The sequence below is a fragment of the Uloborus diversus genome, unplaced genomic scaffold (genome assembly GCF_026930045.1).
Source record: "Uloborus diversus isolate 005 unplaced genomic scaffold, Udiv.v.3.1 scaffold_11, whole genome shotgun sequence".
Lineage (NCBI taxonomy): Eukaryota > Metazoa > Arthropoda > Arachnida > Araneae > Uloboridae > Uloborus > Uloborus diversus.
In genome coordinates this window covers 723,112-735,601 of record NW_026557765.1, presented here as the reverse complement: position 1 = coordinate 735,601, position 12,490 = coordinate 723,112, and the positions used below count along the sequence as shown (strand labels likewise).

At 34.1% G+C, this 12,490-nt stretch overlaps 1 protein-coding gene across 1 annotated transcript in view; it reads left to right on the top strand.

The window, feature by feature from the left end:
- The window catches only part of LOC129232194 (spectrin beta chain, non-erythrocytic 5-like), a 138,542-nt gene that overhangs the window by 109,972 nt on the left and 16,080 nt on the right, over positions 1-12,490 (top strand). Inside the window, exons 65-70 of the mRNA XM_054866435.1 lie at positions 2,012-2,107; positions 3,183-3,317; positions 4,080-4,262; positions 5,085-5,276; positions 5,975-6,130; positions 8,786-9,003. Coding sequence (XP_054722410.1) covers positions 2,012-2,107; positions 3,183-3,317; positions 4,080-4,262; positions 5,085-5,276; positions 5,975-6,130; positions 8,786-9,003 — 980 coding nt within the window. The remainder of the gene's footprint in view (positions 1-2,011; positions 2,108-3,182; positions 3,318-4,079; positions 4,263-5,084; positions 5,277-5,974; positions 6,131-8,785; positions 9,004-12,490) is intronic.

The window sequence follows — 12,490 nt, the reverse complement described above, 5'->3', positions numbered from 1 at the left end:
CTGTTTTTTCTTAATAAAGGTATACTGACCGCACACACTCGTCTTAAAAAGCATTTAATCAATTAAAGTAATCAGTTAAAACAGTTTGACATCTCTTTTTTGCATTACCAACGGCGGCGATTCGGCGAAGCAACCCACCTCCCCCCCCCCACACACTTTTTATGGTTAATTTATTTATTTTATATCGAGTATCAGTATTGCATGATTGACAGTTGGCAATATGACCTTGAATATGGGCAAATCTTTTTCATATCTAAAAATTAAACAACCCAACGAAACCATGGCGCCATAAAGCCGACTACCACCGGCGCCGGTCTGCTCAATTGCATCTCCCGAGAGCCCCAGTTAGAAAAAGCGCCCAGTTTCCTCTTTTTTATCTTTACTTTTGAATAGTTAGTGTACAAAATTCATTAAAATCTTAAGAAAAACATATGTTAATTGTTAGACTGACATCAGTTTTCACTTATCTGCTTCAATACTCTCAAAACTAGCCGTTACAAAATTATGACTTTTTTTCTTTTTCATTTTTTGCTGCCCACAAAAAGTACCATGCCTTTTAGTTCTTTTTTTTTTCTGCAACCAACTTTTAAGCCCCAATCGCTGCCTCTGCCCGTTACCACCCTTTTAATTCCAAGAAACAGTGATAAGGAAATGACGGGGGGGGGGGGGGGGGGATATCAGTTGTGGAGGATGAAAAGCTTTGTAAGGCAATCAGTTACTAAGATATTCTGTGAAAAGAAAAAAAAAACGGTACGATTGCAAGGAAAATTTTTTGTGAAATAACTGTCCGTTATTCGGAGTGTCCGTTATTCAGAGTGAATTACATGGAATGGCCTATATTGAGGGACTGGGACTTGCAAAAATGTCCGTTAATTAGAGGTGTCCGTTATTCGGGAGTGTCCGTTAAGGGAGGTTTCACTGTATTTTCATTCATAAACCATTCAATTGTCAAATGAAAATAATTCTAAAGAGTCTCATTTCATTTTTAGGATAAATATTTTTATTATTATTTAAAAAGATGTAAAAAGCACTGCTGAGATTATCTTATATGATCATTCATTTATGTATTATTTCATTTTGATTTTTAAAAAAAGTAATAATTAAAGCCATGAAAACAGCTTGTTTCTTTTACAAATACAACTACAAATGTGACGACCAGCAACAGGCTCTGGGCCCAGCTAGGCTGGTCCTAGTCAATTAATTAGTCCCCAATGAAGATCAATGGCCCTCTTAAAGCTAGCCACTCCCTTGCTCATTACCGCCTCTTCCGGTAAGCTATTCCAAGTGCCCACGACCCTGCTAAAGTAGTAGTTTTTCCTGATTTCCAAGTTAGCCTGAGATTTAAATAGCTTAAAACAATGACCCCTTGTCCTGCTTTCCCCGCAAAAATTTAATCCATTTACATCTTTCATTTTGATAAATTTAAATAACTGAATCATGTCCCCTCTGACTCTCCTTTGCTCCAGGCTATACATGTTAAGCCTATTAAGTCTGGTATCATAATCTAACTCTGAGAGTCCCCTTACTAATTTAGTTACCCTTCTTTGAACCCTTTCCAATACAAAAATATCTTTCTTCAGGTAAGGCGACCAAAACTGAACAGCATACTCCAAATGAGGTCTTACTAAACTCCTATATAAAGGCAGAAGAACTTTCTTAGATTTGTTTGAAATAGATCTATTGATGAACCCAAGCATTTTGTTGGCTTTGTTACTAGCAATACTGCACTGTTGACTAAACTTGAAGTCCTGGTTTATAAAGACACCCAGATCCATAACATTTTCTGCCTGATTTATGACTGAACCCTGCAAACGATATCTCATACGCTTATTTCCATGACCTAAGTGTAGCACTTGACATTTCCCTACATTAACTGCCATACCCCATTTATCTGCCCACTTAGTAATATGATCTAAATCCTCTTGCAGCTGTTTTACTTGTTCTTCATTTTGCTGTCTCATACACATGTTTTCACTCAATGTTTATTTTGTATTATACTTCATTTGTTTAGTTTTATTCTGAAGCTACTGAAGCAGAATCTTGGATCCGAGAAAGGAAGCCCCTTTTGCTTAGCCCAGACCTAGGAAAGGATGAAGATTCTGTCCAGGTATTGTTTTGTGTATTTATTTCTTGTGCATGAGAATGTTCTTTGTTGCTCAAAAAAATCTGAAAGTCTACCATTCATTTTGAATTTCATTACTTGCAAAATTCAAGTGAACAAAGTGCAGAATCTATCATAAAAGTTTTTGTGAAGTATACATATTTTTTTAATTCAAAAAATGTAAACTATTCTGTTTTGTTCAAATGCATTTACTTTGCTGTGACTGATTTGAGCTTTGATTTTTGTTCCACAAAATTGGAACAGAGCCCATCAACAGTTTGCAGCATTCATATGACAGTCTCTGAATAATCATAGTCTTTCACTCAACAAAAACATATTAATTGCCTTTTCACAACATCATACCTGCATCAGACTTAACTCAATTTTCAGTCTATTGGCTAATGAAGGCTTTATGTTTCAAGGCGTTGACCAATACACACAATTTTTCTTTCTTCAATAGTTAATACCGTTTAAATTTGGGGTTTTTTCTACACTTTAACACGTTATCTTCTATAAAGCAACAACTCTCTAATGTCGTTTATGTTTAATTGTATGATTGTAAAGCCTTTATGCATTGGTTTTGGCTACTTTATTACATATATTAATGTCAAATTACCAAAATTTTTGTCAAAAGCAAATCAAGATTGTTACAGATAACAATGTATTTTTTCTGTATTTTTATGTATTTAAATAAAGTTCCTCAGAGACCCACTTGCTCAGATTTATCTGAGCATTTAAAACCGATAAACCAAGTAATTGGTAGGTGTGGGTGGTCTCTGAGGGTGTCAAGTGTCAAGTGACAGTCTCTGAATAAACTTCTTAGAATTTTGTTACACATCAAGCTTGGAATGTCATCATTAATATTTATAATATTCGATAGATTTTCTTATCATTGTGTTGTTCATAACTGCCTGTATCACTTTTTTTATTTACTGTTTCGAATCATTTTTAATTGCTTATCATTGCTCCTTATGCTACATTTCAATTTAAGACATATTATCAGAAATATTTGTTGGAACTGAAATTGTTTCGTGTGGTGAAAAGTTGGTCATAAAAAACTGAAATGATATTTTTTATTTAGTCCTTGATGAAAAAACTTGATGGATTGGAAAGAGACATTCACAATTTCAACAATAATGTTATCAAGTTAGCAAAGTTAAGTCAAGGGCTCGTCGAGAGAGGACATTTTGACAGCGAGAATATTACAGAAAAGCAAGTGAGTTGCATTTTTTTTAAGTAAAAAATTGTGTTCTAAAAGTCTTCTTGAATGTAACTTGTCTCAAGCTCTAAACCAGGGGCCAACAAGTAATTTTAGTTGGGGGAAAAACTTGTGAAAATTTGTTATTGAGATGCAGACAAAACTCTCATATTCTACACTGACCGTTAAAAACTTAAATCAGTGCAGTGATTACTTCAAAAATAGGAGAAAAAATAACAAAAATGACACCTAAAGATATTCTAGCCTGCATAAATTATTTTTAAATAATTTAATTGTGTAATTTAGAATTTTAAAACATTTTGGGCAGTCCAGTTTTTGATCTTCTGCAATTCGAACCCAAACTGCAGTCCACCTGTTGCAGACTGCTGTTATAAAAGCTCAGTGCAGGAGAGTGTGGGGGGGGGGGGGCTCTCTATCATCACGTCAAAGCAACAGTAAGATATTTTACTTTTGCTCTGAATATGTATAAAATCAAATTAATTGAATATTTATATTGCTAGTTTTCTATTTATCTTTTGCCAAATTTTGCTTACTGTTATTTTCTATGTGTTTTTCGACAGTGAGTTGAAGCAAAAATGAAATTCAATTTTTAAAAATTGCGTTATATCAAAACCGTGTAATATTTCATTCTATTTTTATACTGTGTTGAACCCATGTTATAACGAGAGCAAATTTTGCATTGTGTGGTATCGAAACCGTATTGCACAAGTACTGTGTTATAGGAGGGACGCCTGTACTCAACACATTCTTTTCCCCTAGCATCAAGTGGAGTCCAGTTACTCTGAGCTGAAGCAGTTGGCAGAGGAGAGAGGCTACAGGCTGCAGGAGAGCAGGAGGTTCTTCGGCTTCATGAGAGATGCAGACGAAGTGGCAGCCTGGATTCAGGACCAGATGCTCATCGCCAGTTCGGAGGATTACGGCAAAGATGTCGAGCATGTAGAGGTGGGTTTCATGATAAAAGAATCATTAAAAGTAGTTGATCTCCATTCCTGTGTTTTTGTTTGTAAAAATGTTTTATCCTGGTTGTTGCTTGTTCCTTGCTTGAATAATGCTTGAGAAATATCTTCTAATGACCCACAACACTCATTCTAATTCCAATTAATCATCATTATTGGCGACCAATATTCATCACTTCATCTTTCACACAGTACACCACCTGCCATTTCACTCAAAATCCTGTTCACCATTATTTTTTTAGGGAAAGCCCCTTCTCCCCATTCAGCAATTCAGTAGAGTTGGGGAGATACAGAACTTGTCGAAACCGAGTGATGGCATCACTGTTGCCTAACCGATGAGAAGTTTGAATAATATGTACAATATGATAATATATTACATAAGTCTGCCGTTATGAATAAGACCCCCACCCCAAACTTCAGAACCTACTTTTTAGAAAAAGTGTTGGTGGCATTCAGGATTTGAATTTTGACCTGTTTCATCAGATCATCGAGTCGTGGTTTTGTACCTGCTGCTTTGATTCAGTACTTAGAAAGAGATTCTTTAGGCATAAACACCTGTTCGCCTCAATCAGTAATTTTTATGCCTAATTTTGTTTTATGTGCATTTAACTAACTCTATATAACATTGTTTGCAATTTATGAGCTACAATTTACCCTCAAAAATCCATACTAAGTCAAGGAAGGGAAATGTTATGTGTCTGTTTAAATAATTTATGTCTGAAATAATTATGTTATTTGGGTTACAAACGAGGTATTTCAAACCTGTCACTGCTCTGGTTTTAATTATTTTGCTTTTTTTTTTGTTCAGATCTTGATTCAAAAGTTTGAAGGATTTCTCACCATCATTCACTCCAATGATGACCGTGTATCGAATTTGGAAAATGCCACGGCCACCCTGCTGAAAGAAAACCATCCGGAGTCCACCAAAATTGCTGCCAAAAGTGCTGAAATTGCCCACATGTGGGAAGAACTGAAGGAATGTGCTCAATCCCGACAAGAGGTATTTTTTTCTTATATACTGTGGTTTCGATTTTGATCACCTTTTAAAATTGTTGCAGATTATGGGTTTCGGGAGAAAAAATAAATGATCCCTAATTACTAAACCATAATGCTCGCTGGGGATACAAGTAAGATATCAGTTGACGTTGTTTAAAGTATTCTTTGAAGTTGTTGAAATAAAATTTCGGTAAAGAGCCATATTCAGTTTAAAATAGAAACTCTGTTCAAAATTCTAACTGCAATGCCCTATTTTTGAAACCCTAAAATGAATTCGAAGTTACCTGTATTCCAAATTTGATTGTATTTTGACCATTAACAGTCCATGAAGTTCCATATTGTTTTTAACATGCTAATTTATCGGTTGAGGTCATGAGGCAATGATAACAAATATCACAGTGTTTCAAAGAAAGAAACAACCATGTTTTGTCCATTATAACATTGAAGTTTTTAGTAGCCTCTCACAACATACTGTGCATTTGTTATGATTTCTTACTTTTGCCAAAGAGCTTGAATTTAATTCATTCAAAAATAACATCAGCCCCCAAACAGTAGGAAAGAAAAATTTTAAGCATAATAAAAAAAATATATTTAGATATTTTTAACTAAAAATTTGACTACTTGTACGAAAACTGCTCCAAATTATTATTTTTTTTTTTTTTTTGTTCAAGCATATTTATTAGAACCTTTTTGTATTTTCAGGCTTTAGCTGGAGCTAAACAAGTTCACACTTTTGACAGAAGTGCGGATGAGACCATCAGTTGGATTCACGAAAAGGATACTGTGCTGTCGAGTGAAGATTTTGGACACGATCTGGAGACTATTCAAACTCTCATCAGGCGTCATGAAGGATTTGAGGTTAGAAGGGATAAAAGTTACCTCTGTAACCATTTCAAAAAAGTACTGTTTATTGCACACAGTACATGTATATTGATATTGAAATAACTTGATCTAGCAGGGAGACAGGGTGCTCTTATCTTTTTTTTTTTGATAATGTAAGGGTTCGTACACTCCGGGAAAACCTGGAATTGTCAGGCAAAATGACATTGTCAAAAATGTCAGGAAAAAGTTGGGGAATTTTCCAAATGTGCCCCAAATTTTTTTTTTTTTCCTCAATTGTTTCACATGGAATTTTGTTCTATGAGATCTAATCTTCATTTTCATCGATGTTTCTTTACAAAAATTGTAAAAATTTTGAGGCAAAATGACGCTGGCTATAAAAAAAAGTGACAATCCAAAAAAACTTCCGCAGCCGCCATTTTTGACCCTCAATAGTTCCCAAGGAAAAAATTCCTCGGGTGAACAGGAATTATGCACCGACTCAACAGGGAAGAAGACAATTTACTGCTTCGGAAGCACAACCTGAAGATGGGAGGGTCGATGGGGGAAGTCGTTTTTTTGATCGGAAAGTCATTTCAGCTACGTGTGAACCATAGTCGTCATTTTTGGTCATTCACAAGATGGAAGTAGAAACAATCCACTGGGGGGGGGGGGGGGGGCTAAGTTTCCAAAAACAAAGCAGAGTTGGACGTTTTCTTTAATTGCAAACTAATGAAAATAACATAAAATGGTCTGCAAATTGTTTTATTATTATTATTATTATAAATAATTTTCTTGAGAAATGAAAAATTTTGTTCTTAAAACTTATTTATCCTCATTGCCTTGGACGCAAATGTGATAAAAACTTTTCAACTGAATTGTGGTTTCATAAAGATTCATTTTTTAATTGTCTTCATGCCAAAGTTTCAGTTCTTCTGCATTGCTACTTTACAGGGCCGGATTTAGGGGAGGGCAGGCGGGGCTACTGCCCCGGGGCCTCCACAATAAAGGGGCCCCCACAATAAAATTTTTACAAAATATCCTAACTTTCACGGGTCAAAAAATATCAAAATATTTGGATATTATATCAAAGTATCGGATATTTTCGAAAAATATGATTTTTTTCGAACCCTGATTAGGGGTCTCCACTCCTTCATTGCCCCGGGGCCTCCACACTTGCAAATCCGGCCCTGCTACTGTAAACAATTTTGATAATTTTAAAAATATTGCTATTTAAACTTAAATTTTGAATGAAGCGAGTAACCTAGAATTTTCTAAAAAACAACCTGGAAAACCTGGAAAAGTCAGGGAATTTTTTTTTTAACCACAAGTGTATGAACCCTGTAATATGCTTCTAAATTTGCAAATTGTGTTCATAAATATGGCATTTCTTCAAGACATTGAAATCAAATAAATGCCAAGGATTGGATGCTGTTTTTTTTTAAACTTATTTTTTTGGTATGCACCTTTGTTTTCCTTATTTACATGCCTGTAACACTTTCAGTGCGACCTAGATCAGTTTTACCCTTTATTACTTTTTGTTCCTCTCCTTTTTTATTATGTTATTTTTATTTTTGCAATTTATAATTTCAAAATTTCTATGCAATATAATGTGGTTCTTGCTCTTGAATATCCTGCTGTAAAGATGAAAATCTCAATACTTTGGGAAAACAATGAACATTTGACAATATGATATAAAATAGGATGGTCGTGCAACAACGGACAATGTGTAATGTGTATTACGTAAATCTACAAGCTGTTTTTCAACCAGGTAATCAAAAAGTAAATCACAATATTTTTTAGCCAATTTAAAGAAATAAAAACTGAAGGAATTTTCTTTTTCCCCTTGTTGATGAATAGTACTAATTTTTAGATGAATATTTGGAGGGATACATTAAGGGGTCTAAGGACCTTGAATCTGCAGAATTTTCGATTTCCTGGAAAAAATATATGTTATGCATAATTTTATTCTGAACAATTTGGTACCTTATTTATTACCATATGCCAAAAACTTCTCGAGTTATTGTAAAAATGCGTAAACTATCCCCGTAGAGATTTATGTTAACAGCAGTTGTTTAAGCCTCTTTTTCTCAGGTGCCGATTTCTTCGGTTTTCTCGTTTTGCGTGCATGATATTTCAGAAAGTTTTTTATATATTTCCGTCAAACTTTTAATGCATGTTTGTCTGATACATCCTAACGATCTGAACCTAAATTTCAACTAAAAAATTAAAGTTAATATTTAAAAATAAATATTTTTTTACTCAAAATTTTGGAAAATTTCGATATTAACTTACCAAATTTCAAAAAAATAAATAAATAATTAAAAAAAAAAGAAATAAATTTAGGTTCAGGTCATAAATATAAACCAGATAAACATATATTAAAAGTTTTACGGACATATATAGGAAACTTTCCGAGATATCAATCGCGGAAAGCGAGAAAACCGAAGAAACCGGCACCTGAGAAAAAGAGGCTTAAACAGCTACTGTTAACAAAAATCTCTATGGGGAAAGTTTAGGCATTTTTACAATAACTCGAAAAGTTTTTGGCGTATAGTAATAAATAAGGTACCAAATTGTTCAGAATTAAACTGTGCATAACATGTATTTTTTCCAGAAAATCGAAAATTTTGAAGTTTAAAGGTCCTTAGACCCCTTAAGAGATTCCCTATTAATATGCGTGTTAATTTTCAGAGGGATCTGGCGGCTGTGAAAGAGCAAGTGGTGGCGCTAGTGGAAGAGGCTCGTCGACTGGCCTCTCAGTTCCCCGACGCCAAAGACCACATAGACGTGAAGCACGAGGATGTCGCCGAAGCGTGGAATCAGCTGCTGGAAAAATCGGCAGAACGGAAAGATAAGCTTCAGCAGGCTGAACAACTTCAAGCTTATTTTGATGATTACAGGGAATTAATGTAAGACTACTTATCAATAGTTTTCGTTTAGGTACTAGTGCAGTTGTTTCCTACCTTAAAAAAAAGTTGTTGCATCTTCCACCCTATAATAACCCCAATTTTTGTGATTATCAAGTTTTTTTCAATAACTTACATATTATTGAAGAGAGCTTACCTTTATGTGATATGTAAAATATCGTTAAAAAAATATTAAAATTGCTCAAATAGCAATAATAACTGCAGACATCTGCCAAAAAAAAAAACTCAAATGCATTTTTTCATTTATGACCCTTTTTTTTAAAAAAAATATTTTGCAGTAAAAAAGATTCCTTTTAAACCCCTAAACACATATCTATATTACTTATTATTATTTGCAATTTTGTTGTGTTTATGATTTTTACATGCATATAATAGTTTGTTTACTACACTGTAAAAAAAAGCATGCTTTTATGCATTTTTATTATTTTTGTGTTTGAAATTTGTTTATTGATTGTAAGGCATTATTATTATTGTTTTTTTTTTTTTTTTTCTAAGTTACGTAGATGTAACGCTATTCTAGCTTTCATGCATGAGATTGAGGGTAAAAATTAAACTAGAACTCTTCTATTATTTCATTTTTGCAATGCAAATTTCACTACAGAAATCTTATACAATTGTTCGTGCAGGGGTTTCCCCCCTCTCAGACCCCGAAGTGGTTTTTTGAGGGGAAAAAGTAGGAAATAAGGAATCAAAAATTAAAAAAGTAGGAAAAGTAGGAAAAAAATCACTTAAAAAAGTAGGAAAAAAATCACTTAAAAAAATAGGAAGAGATAGGACTACACACACGTTAAGATGACTGACAATCATTAGGATGAAAAATAAACTGGTGGAAACAAAGATACTAATTACAAAAATATGAAAATGAAATCTAAACAAAGAAACACCTTTCACCAATACAGTAATAAAATTTTTAAGTGTGAAAGAATAAAATGCAATATAGCAATCGCAAAATAATAATAATAAAACTCCTATTTTGGTTCAATAAAACCATTTTTGTTAGAGATTTGTTTTGTCAAAAACGAAAACATTCCTTCGAGAGCATCCATTTATCATTTAAAAATACTATCAATTTCACCTCATAAACTATGATACAAAAGCAAAGCAAATATTAAATTAGTTTTAGTTAAAAATAATCAGCAGCTGACATGCATTCTTGCATTAACAGAGGCAGATGTTTGAATTTGAAAAAAAAAATTAATTTGAATTTTGACACCTTGAATTCAAATTATACTTTTCGCAATCACGAGTGTATTTGTGTGTGGGGGTGGTATGTGTGTTTGTGTGTAGGGGGTATGTGTATGTGTGTAGGCATGTGTGTTTGTGTCTGTGTGCTGGCATAAGTGTGTGGGTAGTTGTGTGTAAGAATGTGTGTGCGGGGGTATGTGTGTGCAGGCATATGTGTTTGTGTCTGTGTGCAGGCATGAATGTGTGGGTAGTTGTGTGTAAGTGTGTAGGTGTATGTGTAGGTGTTTGTGTTGTTGTGTATGTATGAGCATGTGTGTAGGACATGGATGCAACCTGGAGACGGCTTTCGCTATAGGAGCAGCATCGTGAGGAGCCGGTCGACGGTGATGGCGCGGAGGGTGCTGGCGGGAAAATAAAATCAAAGGACATCAAAACAGTCAAGTGAGAACAATAAGCAATCGTGATTGCTCAAAAAAAAGGAAAACGACTGAAAATGCAGAACTAAAATAAAATGTGTTCTTAAATATGGGACATAAAATTTATAATAAAACTAGCTGTACCCGACGTGCCTTGCTACGCCAACAAAAAAATACATCATTATACTGATTTTCATGACAATCGATTGAGCGGGGCAGAAGTTGCTACTCTGCAGTGCCACCTGGTGGCGAGTGGCTTCAATGAGCATATTATGCACCTTCTCCGTGGAAAAATACATATATATAGCAATTTTCATAATAATCGGTCCAGGTATCAAGTGAAGCCGTGACTATACTCAAATTTTGTACTCACGCAGTTTGCAAGATCAATCAATCGCTAGAAATATCAAATAGAAAAAGTTTTAAATCCCCCCGTTGCATGAAAAGCCATAAAACAATAAAGAAAGAATTTATTTGTTCAAACTCAAGAAAAATGGCAACAGCTAACTTCTTATCAATGAGATCTTTCACGCGAATTAATTTCTGCAGCCGATAATTTTATTCGTATTTATCCAATGGATTGTGACTTAAATTGGAATAAAAAAGGAACTATCGATCGGATTTTTTTCGAACTGGTCTATAAACATTCCCAGTACCAAAAATAACAAACGGTGAAAGTTTCAGCCAAATCTGCCAGGTAGTTTGAGTTTATGGATGACATACAGACAAACATTCATTTTTACATATATAGATAATTAAACTAAATAAATAACGAAATAAGTCAACTAAATAGTTTGTACTATGTTATGTATTTTTAGCATTCAACATACATTTTTGTTTCAGGCACGTCATTTATGGGGGTCAATTTCTCCCCTCCCTGGCTTTGGAAAATTAATGCTTGTGCGGTTTTTGTTGTTTGCAGATAAAATTTGCATTCAGTATACATCCTTCGCTAGCCACCTCCAGGGGGGGGGGGATCAAAAGTGATGGAGTCAGTTCTAATTTTAATCAAGCAATAAAAACGAATATTGTTTTAATGGTTTGCTGATTTTTACTTCCTTCTTGTTCCAAAATTTTTGTCACGAAAATAAAAGGAAACATCCATGCATGGTAAACATAACATTTTTATCAAAGACAAAGATCAGTTACTAACGTTTCTCTGTGCAAAAAAGGGAAGGCATGTAGTTTATCTCAATCCTCAACCATACAATAAAAATATTCATTCGGAAATTGTTCTCGAAATTAAGAGTGAGGGGGGAGCACCTGACATCAAATGCCTGCATATATCACTTTCTCACTCCATCCCTTCGATCAGGCGCACTAAGTAAAATTAACTTACAGTAGATACGCCGCATCGGTATAATTGCCACAACCCGAAAAGGGTAAGAGTCTGCCAAAAAAATTTCAAATGCTCAGAAATGTTGCAAAAGAAGTTGCCATAAACACAGCACATAAAAATGATGTGCAACTCTTCGATAGATGATATATCAGAGTAGAAAATACCCATTAAAAAGAAAAAAAAACATATTAGTTAGTAGCTCTATCCCCCAACTTTTAAAAATATGAAGAAATAAAAACAAAACATTGCATTTAAATTGATTTCCGATTTTTCTCCAAAAATCGGGAACGTTTTGCCCATCCAGGTTTTGCTACGTTTTTTTTTTTTTTTTCTTTTTTTTTTTTTTTTGCAAATACACTCTTTGCAAGGAAAGAAAATAAAATTTTATAAATTTTATAATCATGTTCACGATTTAGAATGAACAATAATCATACTTATGTACGCAAAAAGTTTCCGCGATTATTTTTGAAGTAGTCGGTTTTTGCGAATTTCTGTTATCTGTCGCTTTTATGTTGTATAAAATATGTAT